At 42.9% G+C, this 14,707-nt stretch overlaps 1 protein-coding gene across 1 annotated transcript in view; it reads right to left on the bottom strand.

Annotated features, from left to right (window-relative positions):
• The window catches only part of bahcc1b (BAH domain and coiled-coil containing 1b), a 51,866-nt gene extending 39,569 nt beyond the window's left edge, over positions 1-12,297 (bottom strand). The window contains exon 1 of the mRNA XM_054599468.1: positions 12,126-12,297. Coding sequence (XP_054455443.1) covers positions 12,126-12,297 — 172 coding nt within the window. The remainder of the gene's footprint in view (positions 1-12,125) is intronic.
• Positions 12,298-14,707: the final 2,410 nt, after the last annotated feature.

Consider the following 14,707-nt stretch of genomic DNA (forward strand, 5'->3'; position numbering starts at 1 on the left):
TCACCGTGAGCTGAGAGAAGACAGAGACGAAGAGGTTCACATGTGTTTCTCCACAAGTCACATGATCTACTGAAGTTCAAACACAAGTCAAGTTCGCCACTTATCAACATTTACTAGGTTTCCTGGTTACATATTACAAACTAGGAGACATTAGCCACACAATCCCTATTAAAAACATGTTCTTTAGGGCTGCATTTTGTTGCTCTGTTACTCGTTTACATGAATCCCTTGATTGTTATGATGGTTCAATAGAGACGTTAACAATATGTGACGCAATGCAGTGGTTCAATATTTGGCACAAATGATAAGATGAAATAGGAAATGCCAAGAGAAGATTGGAGATTAGACCAGTTTCCACAGGACTTTCTTTTCTCAGCTAAAATAACTGCTAAACATGTTTCAGTAACATTTTTGAATTAGTAGATTTTCTACCAACTGCTCTAATTTCTATCGTTCATTCTTTCTATGTTTAATCAGTAAGTTTAACAGCATTACTGTGCTCTGTCTGCAGGGCAGGCTACAGCAATAACGATTTAGTTTGTTAAAATTTTATCCACATCTAAAGTGGGTATAATCAATAGCCTATTTTAAAAATAAACAATGCATCGCATACAAACGACTTCTATGTGAAAAGGTTGCTCATAATGACAACCCTGCTGATGGTTAAGATATACGGAGCGATTTAGCATCTTTCAGATCATTGCTTTGGCAATTTTACTGTTCACTCCAGTCTCACTACTCGTGTTTCCAGATGCAGCAGGCAGTTGCCAAAAATAAATAAAAAATCCACCAAAAATCCAGGACCTGCTCAGCACTAAACAGCAGACACACAAAATTAGCAACTAACTATTAAACTAAAAGGAGCATTTAGCAGCTGAAAAGGCAGATATTTCCAGGACTTGGTAGATACCAAAAATAGAGCTAAGAAAGTGAATATTAAGCTGGAATTCACCAAGTGGACACAAACACGACTTTGAATGAATCTAATGTTCGTCGTAGTAATGTTAGCCAAAAAAGTCTGCCAATGCAGGTTTAAGTAGGAAATGTGGCAAGTATTAGCTACTAATAGCTACATTTGTAACAAATACCACATTATCCATGTTGAAATAACCTGGTAGTCGATCGGTAATCAAGGCTGTTGTTGTTGTTCTCTTCCGGAAATGGTCATGTGACAGGCGCGTGACGAATCAGGGAATGACACGTCGCAACTGCTAAGAACCAATCAAGTAGCGAACGCTGGTGCCTAAGTCATCGTTTTCAAACTGCTTCGTTTTCCGCCATCCACACCATCAGGAAAACGCCGCGTTTTCAAACTTATCTGTCCCCAGGAGCGTTTTCGAACTCCTCCGTTTTCGGTGCCCAAAAACTCCGGTATAGTGTGGACGCTCGGTGCAAACGCAGCAAAAGATATTCGGATTCATTTGAAAACGGGTTAGTGTGGACATGCCCTAAGCTTTAGAGGCTAGCTATCAAGCTAAAAATGGAAACCAATTCTTAAGTGGGAGATGACGCCGTAAGTCGGGACGTTGTTATCAGCAGCACCCGCTACTGCAGTGCACAGCGCCACAGTGGGGCATGCTCACATGCACTAAAAGGTACGCACAAGCGGCCCAGCTATGTCAACAAAGCACAGAGAAACTCGGATTACAACACACAAGGAGGGAGAGTGACATCATTCTCTGCTGAGGTAAGCATTACTCAGCTAAATCTTTAGTTGGCAAATAGTTGTTGGCTGCTATATTAATGATCTGAATATCGTTTAGAGAGCCTTCCTATGCGGAAAGAAGGGTAAGATAAGACATGCTGAAATTGAAGTATCTTGAAATAACTTCTTGCGGACTAAATTTACCGATCCGTTTTTTTTTTTACAGGGGTTTGTGATTCCGGGCTGCTTTTGCAGCAGCACTGCAGCTGGATCCTGCCTCAGCTAAAGTTAGCTCAAACTCCAGTGGAAACAAACACACCTACACAGCAGAAGGCGCAGCATGCAAGGGCGGAGGACAACATCCTTTAACCAGCAGAGGTGAGCATCCACCCTGCCGAAGTGTCCTTGTGCAAGACACTGAATCCCTACCAGCTCTGCCACCGCTGTAACTGACCCCGCAGTCTGATCTGCCTACTACCCTGAGACGATCAAATATCACATTATTATTACAGCATGCTACTTACAAGCCATCTACAGTGCTTCCTTTAATCCCACACCATGAAGAGTCATATCTCAGTATCACTGGAGCAGGATGTGTATGTGTGTGCATCTATGTATAACTGTGTGTCTGTGTGTGTGTGTGTGTGTGTGTGTGTGTGTGTGTGTGTGTGTTCTACCACGCCGCTCCGTATCACCCTCCATCATCGTGAGTCGAGGGGTTGTGGTTCCTAGAGAAGCACTTTACTTAAATTAGACCCTCAACGGCTCGACATGCAGGTGTCAGCGTGTGTGTATATGTGTGTGTACTGGATGTGCACTGTATGTGTGTGTGTGTGTGTGTGTGTGTGTGTGTGTGTGTGTGTGGGTGCCAGACAGTCAGTGTGTGCCGGTTTGTGTGTCTGTGAGTGGGAAGAGACTGAACAAGAGAGAAGAGCGGGATCAGCAGACAGCGAAAACGAGAGAGAGAGGCAACGAGGGAGCGAGCGGGGGAAGAGAGAGGGTAGGAGTGACGGAGGTAGGGGGTGAGGATAGGGAACGAGCAGGCGAGAGAGGGGGAGAGTGAGACAGAGAGAGAGACAGCAGGTGAAAATAACCTAGTGTGACCTTATTTCAGCATGGCTTTTCCATTCTTTGTATTCCCTCATTGCTGTAATATTTACACAGGAATAAAAGATTATTGGAGAGATTCAGGAAATAAATAGCAAGAAAAGGGGTGAGAAAGGGAGAATAAACCAAAGAAAGAATGGAGAACAGGAGGCTGATAGATTGAGGGGGGGTTTCAGGGCTGCAACTAACAATTATTTTCATTGTCAATCAGTCAGCCAATTATTTTCTTGATTATTCAATTCATCATTTAGTGTGTGAAATGTGAGAAAAAGAAAATGAGTAAATGCCTATCACTATTTTTCAGAGGCCAAGGTGATGACTTCAAATGTCACCAAAACCAAAACACGTTCAATTGCATCCAGGTATAAAACTGATTTTGGAGGCTGGAGCCAGACAATGTTTGGCAGTTGTGCTTAGAAACTGCATGACTGAAACGATTAATTATCAAATCATCACACAAGAATTCCACTCAAACAAATTTCACCCTAAAGTACACCTTTATAACAGCACTCTTTTTACATTATTTTAAAGAAAAACCCTGAGGTTGCAAATATGCTGGCCAACAATGCAATATAGAACTGAAAGAAATTGCCTATTAACTACGCAGTTAATTATTTTGGTAATTCATTATTAGTTAAAGTAAGCTGTTAAATGAAAAATTCCAAACATTTTCTAGTTCGAGTTTCTTAATTGTGAGGAATTGCTGTTTAACTTTGTTTTAGTGGATCATAAACCTAATCTGGATTTTTGGGGCAATCTGGGCTTTAAAAGAATATAATAGTCATTTTTCACTTCTTTGTTTTAAAAAAATGTTCAGTTGATGAATCAAAAAACTAATTGTGATAATATAATAATGTAATGTTAAAAAGTAAAAGAAGAACACATTGTTCTTTTATTGTTTTATAGACATGTTTTGTATTGTGATATATTTATATTATGATAATGAGCCCTTGTTACCAAGAAAAGACTGTCTTTCACTCTGCACAGCACGCCGATAAGAAAGAGCTTCACTTCCTGGATGCACCAATTATACAGACTTAAGACAACAATTTTTACACAAAGTCAGCATCACTCTGTATATCAGACAAATGAGGGTAAACATGCTGACATCTTGGTACAGATCAGCAAAACAGATCACTTAGCTGCAAAATATATCTGCATGTCACAACTGAGGAGAAAACCCACGAGACCACTCCTTTTTTATTTATTCTGTTTTTTGTTATACATCCACAGGATTGTTCTGTTTAAGATTTTTGTCTTCTTGTGATTATCTATCCTTTTTATTCTTATGAAGTGTTGTGTTCAGAAATATGTAATTTATCTTTGGCAATAACATAAACATCCATGCTGCTAAAGTGAATTTGATTTTTTTTTAACAAAGCGGAAATAAATGGAAGAGCGGCTAAAACACAGACAAGACCAACGCTGAGAGGTTGTAATGAAGCAAGACGTACAAACACACACATGCATATGCAGAATTGAGCACACACACACACACACACACACACACACACACACATGCAAAAGCAGAGAAAAGTGCACACTCGCACACAATAGACTGCCCTATATTATGCATGCACACATGCTTCCAAACATTACAAAAACACACATCAAAACGACCGGAAAAGACAGTAGGCGGTTATTAAAGAGACAAAAGAGGAAAATAGAGAGAAGGAGAAGAGACACTTTACCAGCAATCAAAGATGTAGAGGAGAAGAGACAGAGAGAGAGAGAGAGAGAGAGAGAGAGGGGGGGGGGGGCAAAAAGGAGAGTGTGCTTCTAATCAGCCCGGATCCAAAATTTAGACAGGCACACACAGAGGCACAAGCAGTCCCAGTAGGATTAGGACCTCGGCACTGTGTGTGTGTGTGTGTGTGTGTGTGTGTGTGTGTGTGTGTGTGTGTGTGTGTGTGTGTGTGTGTGTGTGTGTGTGTGTGTGTGCACGTCCCACGAGACTGATTAGCCATGAATGACTGATGACGGATCTTTGTTGTTGTTGTTTTTTTTGTTTATTCCCCCCCTCTTTCTTTCTCGTGCTCCCTTTTCTTGTTTTCCTTCTCACAACTCTCAGCTCCGGCAAGAGCATGGAAGAGGATTCAAACACACACACACACACACACACACACACCACAAACACTCACATATATAAAGCTGCACACAGCTCCATGTATATTCAACGACGGCTCCTGAATATACTTAATGCTTTCATGTGTGTCACTGTGTAACGATCCATGCTGTTCCACACAGCTGCTTCTCCCTTTTTTTACTCTCTTCACCCCCCCCATCACTAACACATACACATACACACACACACACACAGATATGGACCTTTTTTCCTGGATAAGAGCACATTAGCTGTCTTTCACTCCAAACACTCAATCTGTTCAATCAGCAGTGTGACTCAGAAGAACTTGAAGGGTCTGGGATTCAGGAGGCAGTCCGACCACTCTGCCTTCTTTAACCTCACCTCCAGATGAACCTACGGCCCCCTCCATCCATCTGAGGCCCTGACAGCAAAACAAACTGGACATAGACCCGCCTGAATGGAGGCCATTACAATATGAATGAGCCAAACAGAGCTGAAATGAATCGAATAGAGAACCAAAACACAACGGCCGAGAAAAAAGGACCGGGGCTGACTCAAACAAGTCAGCTCGAGTGACGATGAGTCAGGCATAAATGTGACCCTGAGACGGATAAAAAGCCGGCCGGTCTCAGGTGTCGGCCGCTGCCGCGATAACGGTTGCCGTGGTTGCACCACCTTGCTTTGCGGTATGCATTTTCAGGGGGTTGCAGACCTGTGGATCTGGCGAGACTGTGACATCAGTCCCCACCGAGTGACATCACCTTTTTTTATGTTGCGTAAACAGGGGATTGCCTTGACCCCTCTGAAGAGGTGGAAAGCCATAAAATAGCTGGAAATTATAGTGTCTGCAAACACACACACACACACACACACACACACACACACACACACACACACACAATAGCCACTTTTTATTTTTCATGCATTCATATCATGAATACCAGCCACAGCAGACACATATCCACATAAAACACCTTATATTGTATTTTTAAATGGACACACACACACACACACACACACACACACACACACACACACACACACACACACACACACACACACACACACACACACACACACACACACACACACACACACACACACACACACACACACACACACACACACACACACACACACACCACTCCCCCACCACTCCCCCCCTGTACAGCGTAAGAAGCTGTTTTAGCCTTGTGTTTTGCGGGCTGTTTAAAATGTCATTTTTCTCTCGTTTCTCCGACTTCAAAGGCGCCGCGCTGAGCTCTCACTCCCTCTTGCCAAATCCTCCAATCGTTTCTGATTTAGTGAGTTGGCCATGGGCCGAGTAGCACCGGGACGGGCCCGTTAACAACCGGCCGAATGGTGGGGAGAGGGGGAGGTAAGAAGAGAGGAGGAAGGGGGAGAAACAAATGAGGCAATGTGGAAAAGGAGTGGGAGCGGGCTGAAATTGAGACAGAAATAGCGGGAGTGCTGAGAGAAGCTGGTCTGCTAACAACGAGAGGAGGCGATAGGGTGTGTGAGGGAGTTAGACAGAGATGGGCCCTGGATATAAGATGTGGGGGGGGGGGGATCGATTGAGAAGAGAAGGGGGAGAGAGAGAGAAAGAGTGGGGAGGTACATGGCTGTGAGGAGGAAGGAGGGCTGGAGGACCACTCGAAAAAAGCTGAGAGGAGCGAGTGCAGAGTGAAGGGGAAGTGAAAGAGGAAAGCAGAAGGAGAGGAGGAAGAGGGAGGGAGAGCATGTGGTCAAAGAGGAGCGAGGGAGACGGGGTGGAGGGGACGTCTGGCCAGTGAGGGACAGAAGAAGAAGAAGAAAAGAGAGAAGAGCAGAGAGAGAGAGAGAGAGAGAGAGAGAGAGCACATGGACACAGGAAGTCTGGCGCTTTCCATTCACATGCCAAGTCATCAGATGGCGGTGTGTGTTCACACCCCGGAGATGTCGCAACCAAACGTACCCCACTCCCTTCAAATCACTGCTACCGACAATAAGCAGCTGTTCACATGTTGGATGAGAGTTGGAGACGAGACAAAAGTCTTCTGTCGGTGCAGCAAATGTGCTTCAGAACAAACACACGCTTCATTCAAAACTCAGCTCAGTTTATTCAAATTTTTCAAAAATCTCTCCGTTGTTGAGATGTGACCTTTCTGACGGCTCGTGTCTCGGTTACTCCGAGGTCAATTTGATTAGACAAAAGTAGATTCAGGAATATATTTAAATGATGTGCCGTAGTTTGCTTGAATTATCAGAGAATACACAAGAGTCTAATTTGTAATGGAAATGACTTTAATGACTTTACTGACTTTACTGACTTTACTGACTTTACTTAATTACTTAATGCCTTTAATGCGTCAACACATTTCAAACAGTCGGACTCATTTAACAGATTTCTTTGGCCTTTTTTGCATATTTTATTTTAAGTTGCGATAAGTGCAGCACTGATGTGGGTGTGAAATTAGTTTTCCAATGTTTGGAGGTTGCCATAAAAAAAAAGTGTGGATGTAAAATTAGATTTTTATAGAATTTGTATGAAGTGAGTGCTATATTTCACATTACTGTTAAAATAGGGTTATTGGAAGCTTTGCCTTAAAACTGTCATAAAATGTGCATGTAGCATTCAAAAGGATATATACATATTATTGACAATCAGTAACAAATATTATATATTTTTAAACAAGTTTAAAAATGAAACTAAAAAACATATTTGGGTTTGGGTGAATAAACCCCAAAAAATAATAAAAAACAACCATGGTTCTCAACCCATGGGTACTAGGTGAATTAACCCAGTTGTGCATTGGTGCAATATTGATGCAAATGTCAATTTAGATTTTAAGTGAAGCCTATGTATTTTGTTTTTTTGAGTTGAACTGAATTGACAGTTTACACTCTGCTCCTTTCTCACGGCGTCCAATCGGCAGCTCGGCTGGCCGCAGCCTCCACCAGCTGTCTCCCCCACACAGGGGGTCGTCTTGCACGCTGCACCCGGGATGTACCCCTCGTACCCCGGGTAGCACTGGTGAGGTGAGGGGGGGGTTTGGTCTGTCTGAGGTTCATCCACTGCTGACTCATCTCACACACACACACACATACACACATAAGCGTCTCCTCTCTCTCTCTGGCTTTCACTCTCTCTCGCACTCTTGAGAGGCAGCGGAGGCGGCAGGCTGAGGAGTCGGGGACGGCAGCCAGTGGGGGCCGTCAGGCAGTGGTAATCTGACTGGATTACCAACCAGGTGGAAACATTCAGCCTCTCAACTCCCACTACTCCTCCCCCTCCTCCCTCTCTTCCTCAGACCATCTATCTATCATTTACATGCTCATATTCTCTTTTCACCCAGTTCTTTCTTTCTTATACAGGGCCTCTGACACAATCAGTACTCTACACACACACACACACAGATATCTGTATTAAAGACCTCTGTTTCTCTAATCCTACAAGCATGTAAACACTCAGAAACTTCCAAACCCATGCACACACACACACACACACACCATATTCTCTCTCTACGTCATGCAAGTTGTTTGTGTGCGAAGGTGTGTGCAGGTAGGAGTGTAAAGGGGCGTGTCTCATCTCTGCTGCCGTGACGATCAAAGCCAAAGACGTGAAACTTCCAAGAGAAGAGAGACATTACTGACAGCCTCATGATGAATGGACGGAGCGGCTGCGTGTCTCACACACACACACACACACACACACACACACACACACACACACACACACACACACACACACACACACACACACACACACACACACACACACACACACACACACACACACACACACAGCTGCACACATTTATAGCAAAGAATCGCAGGATTTAGCTGCAGGATCTTGCGTTCACTAACAAGACTGAACGGGAAGAAGGAATAGGACGGGGAGAAAGAAAAGAAGAAGAAAAAGGTCAAAGAGGACAGACTGAGGGAAAAGACGGAGAGAAGCTGCAGAGGTTATCTCGTCCAACCAAAACACTGTGATTATGGTTTATTACTTTTTCAAAGCACAAAACACAAGCAGATTAAGATAGAAACCCTGTGCGTATGTGTGTGTACAGCTGTGCATGCGTTCACGCATGTGACATGAATGGGCGCTCTTTCTGTCTGTATTACTAGGTCACACACACTCGCTCGAACACATTACACACACACACACACACACACACACACACACACACACAGTCATGTAAACAAAAACCGTCTGCTGTCTGGGAAGTAACACACCTGTTCAATGACAAGCTTTGCCACGCCCTCCATAATACTGCACACCTGTGCTACTGCAGGCTAAACCTAACCTTAATCACACCCACACCCACACACACACACACACACACACACACTTGCACAACTACAGCCCAGGGGCTAACATCACAGAAAAAAAGGAAGAAAGAGAGGGAGACTGGAATAAAAGCAAAGCAGTGAAACAGGGAGGGGAAAGAGAGACAAAGGCTTTCCCACCACTCCTATCAGTAATCTAAACGCCTGTGTAATATCATTGTGGGGTTTTATCAAATGTGGGCTGAATCTTATGGCGTTGGTATGCGGCTGTCATTCCATCACCTTGTCAAGCGCGACCATATTCAAGCAGACACCATGCTGATCTAAATAAGAGGCTTCAGCAAATTGATGGATTGCAGGTTTTTCCGGGATATGAAGAAACAGGGGGGAATGAGAAAGGTTTTTTTTTATATACTTTGAATTACTGTAAGTAATACACCCAGTTTGGTCTTGTGAGACAGTAAAAGAAATGTGTGTGTGTGTCTCTTTTCCAAAGATCTGAAACAAACCCCCCATCGTAACCCCCCTCCTGCCCCGGTATGGCCAACCCCACATCATATCTACCCCCTGTGCTGAGGCCTAGGGCCAGGCATACAGCTTTCTGAATCTCTAAGGGGGGCAAGCACAAAGGTAACCCCCATCCTAACCTCCCAGCTTACACACACACACACACACACACACACACACACACACGCACACACACGTACCCCAACCCCCATCCCAAAACAACAATCCTCTATGCCCATCATGTCAGTCAAAACCCCATCAGGGACATGCATGGAGAGTCTGGATATCTGGAATCTCAATACAGTGTCATGCACCTTGAGACCCAGTGAGAGGCCCTCTTGAATATATTTCAATAGCATTATCACCCTGCATTACTACGCTTTTTTTCCGTTCAACATTACAGAATCATCTTTAAATTGGACCATAATGTATGTCAGCGGGTAGCAATATCAGTCAAAGGGGAGTGTAAGCGGTTTAAATTGTTATGCAAGTTAGATGTGTGTTTGTTAAAAATATCTCACCATCAGGTTGAGGTTTAAAAATGACAAGGCCATATTCTGGATAAAATCGCTTCAGTCAAATTTTAGGGAGACATGCAACTAAATGTCTCATGAAATATATAAAATATTCTACTAATATAAATTAATGTTATTATTGTGTAATATATTTTAATATAGTGTAGAACTGTAAATACTGTAAATTATTTAATGTGTATTGCATACAAGTATTGTATAGTAATAATACAGAGTATAACATTTACAATACCACGTTTGTTAGACATATAGACGATTTAATATGTAACATTTAAAATATATATTTAAACAAACCCTAAATTATTTACAATTATAAGTATAAATCTTGTACTGGTAGTCCTAGGTTTATTGGAAATTGATTGTACGAAATTAAAGCGTAGCCATGGGTTGCATACACAATACAGTTAAAGTAAAAACATATGCTGTTACGTTTGGAGTCATGAAGAGTGTGTAAGAACCTCTCTGAAGACAAAACGTGCTGGTACTAATAATTATATTATTTATGATCAGGATTCCTCCATTTCAAGCAGCTATGACCAGAACCAGGACCTCAAAGACGTCAAATATCTAACTGGTTGAGTTTACATTTCTGCAAACAGTGCGACGAGCTCAATGTGTTTGACCGGATATGTGGAAATTATGTATTTTGTTAAAAAAGAAGAAAAAAAAGGTTAAATTTCGCACTGGATGTCTGGCTCCTTTTTTGCTGTTGTGTAAAGCTAATGAATATGCAAATTAGAAGAGACACAGGATGTGTGGATCCTACACGCGATAGACGATATCATTCATTCATTCATTCATTCATTCATTCATAGGCCCAACGTCTCAACGTCCATTTAAACAGCCGCTGCATTTGATAAATGATAATTAATGGGATTTCTCATCGAGCACGTTTACATTCATCCAGTTAGTCCAATTTATAGACACTGTATGATTTCGAGCAGAGTCTTTCTTTCTCTCTCTTTACACACACACACACACACACACACACACACACACACACACACACACACACACACACACCCCCCCCCCACACACACACACACCCCCCCTATTGAGACAGGATACCAAAGCTACTTGTTAAATCTAATGCATGCACTGTCAACCCATTCGCACCCCGTCACGTCCCCCGCTCAATATAGAAACCGGATTTTCTGGTATTACCCGCACTTCTATTACCCAGAGCTACCCTCCAACCCCCCCCCCTTCGCACGACCCCCAGTTTGCGACCAGTCCAAACCAGCATGTGCCCCGGGACCCACCAGCACCAAACCCATCCTGCTCCTCGGAGCCACACAACCAGGCGTGAAGGAGGAAACGCTGCCACAGAAACTGCACTCAGCTAATAGCTTTCATTTATTGTTTAATGGGAAATATAAGCAGTGGAATTACCCAATTCTAATTAATTACTTCAAATGGCAATGATTAGTACTTTACTAATTGATGAAACCATACAAATTTGTGACAAGATTATGCCACTGGAAAAAACGCCTAATAATCCATGATTGATGAAGACGAATAATCCTAGAATGTTTCTAGAATCACGAGATGTTTTAAGTCTAAAAACAAAAAAAAAGGGAGTTATGGAGTCAAGTTAAAGTGAATCTGATTTGCCAAGTTTCTTTAAAAGGGAAATGTCCCACAATGTTGCTTTTTTTTTTGTTTTTACGCGAGGCTGAAACACTAAACTGATGCATTATTGTTTAAATGTTACACACAGGAAGCAGCTATGACATAAACAATTAAATCAAATAAAACATATAATTATTTAAAATGCCTTTCTAATTCCTCACTACCCACAATGTGAGCGATATCCTTCCACAGCAAATTAGCTCGTCCCAAGAAGCTTTAATGTTTCCCAAGTTTGAAATATGGAGAGCATATGCTTCAGACAAAAGAGAGTCAATTAGTATTTGTTTAAACCCACACTTGTCATTTACACACACACACACACGAAAAGACATTGAAAACTGACCTGAGTGTGGACCCATGGAGAGGTGGGACGAGTAGTACTTCCCCGGCTGGAAGTGAGCGGGGTGCTGCACGGAGCCGTGGCCGCCTGAAGCCATCCGAGACGCGGCGCTGTGGACCAAGGCGCTCCGCTCCGTCAGGAGGTGGTGCGGAGGAGCGAAATCTCGGCTTTCCATCCCGTTGAGAACCGATAAATCCCAAATCCGAAGTAAAATCCGGAAGCACCGCAAGGTCTCAGGCACCCAGATGCAAAATAATCCCTTTTATGAACTTCGGGCTCCCCTCACGTTGAGCGGAGTTTTGGCTTTGCAGGGTGGAAACTGAGTCCCCGTCATGTCCTACAGGAGGGAGAGCAGGAGACACGTCAAAACCGCTGACAATAATGAGCCAACCAGGGATGTAGTGCCGAAGAAAGGAAAGGGCTGAGCTGAGAGACAGTCGCTGTTCATGTTGAGACAAACAACCAGCATTTACAAAGCAATTCAAATTTCACAACAAAAAAAAACGACCCCACATTTACATATCATTCTCACTAGTTTGGTGTATATATACTGTCCTCTCTCCACGTTTCATTTAACGCCAGCCCAGGAAGGTGAGAGAAGTCTGTTCTGCAGATAAAACGGTGGTTGAGCTGAGTTTATGTGGATTTACCCTGCACACCTCATCGCTGGAGTCTTTACCCTCCTCCTCCTCCTCCTCCTCCTCCTCCTCCTCCTCCTCATCCTCATCCTCATCCTGTGACCAAACACGATGCAAATAACGCACACGGGAGCTTTCTTTATCAGCGAAAAGAATGGAAAGGAAAGGGGGAGATTTGGCTCAGGTACAAACAAATGGTGCATATACAGTACAAGAGTTCACAGCCGTAAAAAAAAAAAAAAAAAAGCCTCTCTCGATGAAGGACGAGTTGTTAAGTCTTTAGACTGAACAAGGACTGGCCATAAACAAGCTGGTTCTGGGGGGGATCTTGCACTAAAATATGAAATGAAACCATTTTCACAATACTTACGAGCAAGAATGCGCAACCCCTAAATTATGGCGACTAATATATATTCCCCCACACCTCAGAGTTTCTCATAGACACACACGTTTCAGCTTTGATTAATGGTTGTTGTTTATGTAAATTAAGTTTGATTTCTTTCGCCATTCGGTTGTCATAAAATCTGATCCATTGTACATTCATTTAACGTGTCACGTAAGAGGACAGGATATTCTATAATTTAAAAAAAAAAGGAAATAAAACGTTAGATTTGTAGAAGATCCAGTAGCCACACACACACACACACACACACACACACACACACACACACACACACACACACACACACACACACACACACAAACACACACGTGTCTGCCTTGGATCAATGGTGTTTTATAGCTTTTAGAATAAAATCTGACTTTACTGATCCTTGTTTTTTATGGATTATCCAAACTTGTTTCACTTTGATGTTTAGCTTCTTTCTTTTTTTTTTTTTTTTTTATATAGTTGGGACCGTTGTAACCGAGATTCCTATTTGTAGTGTTGCTTATTAATGAAAACGGTGATGAAACAGCTATTTCTGTCAAACTCCTGCGGGGTCAGCAGCAGTGGCCCTCGGCTCCTGGCAATGGCGAGCACCATGCATCTCTGCTACACGTACACAGTATACAATAAGGCTACACTGTAATCACAAACACAAATCAAATCACCTTTATGCTCCAGTGCGAAAGAGCGAAGCAATAACACAGTGAAATAGACTAGGAAATCATCGACTTTATATGTAGTATGCCTTATAGCCAGGTCCATTTACTTAAATAGGGCTCCATGTGACGCTCAGATATATAGTGGGAGCTGGGAGCCTGCGTTCAACAACACACACACCTCAGCAACCCATTTATTAGGCTTCTCAATGCATGGCACGTCCATCTAGCGCTCTGTAGATGCTGATAGCACCTCCCAGGAATCAACGATAAAGGAACAAAGAAAATATCAAATGCTCTGGTGGACCAGGGGGCTTGTGAAGTGCATAGCCTGCATGAGCTCGGATATTCAAGTCTCCTTTACGCACACACACACACACACACACACACACACACACACACACACACACACACTCACAGACCAAGCTGCTCAAGGACTCCAACTTTCAGGAATTGTGTTATGGGGTTGGGGGGAAATCTCCAAAGTTCAGCAGCACTGACAGAGTGAATGTGTATTTGTGTGTGTGTGTGTCCGTCCAAACACTCACAAGCATAACATATCCAATGCATGCATATATCTAAATGCTTCCCATAAGAACATCTGCTCTAAACAAGCAAGTGCATTTAAATATTGTAATTTCCCTTTTTATCAGTGAGCACCGCGTTATCGTTTTTGACCACATCTATTGGACAGAAAGAGGATAAACGAGGGTGAAACAGGAGAGAAACGGAGACTACTGGGAAGGCAAAATGGACTCTCTCCTGTCCCCACGGCTGTGAGAAACAATGGCCCTTCTCTACGGGACATCAATCATAAACCACTCTCGTCTGACATTTGTCTATACATTTTTACATTTTCAGGCCGTAAACACACGTCCTTGGTATTTACATTCCACGTCAACA

Source organism: Anoplopoma fimbria, chromosome 5 (assembly GCF_027596085.1).
Source record: "Anoplopoma fimbria isolate UVic2021 breed Golden Eagle Sablefish chromosome 5, Afim_UVic_2022, whole genome shotgun sequence".
Lineage (NCBI taxonomy): Eukaryota > Metazoa > Chordata > Actinopteri > Perciformes > Anoplopomatidae > Anoplopoma > Anoplopoma fimbria.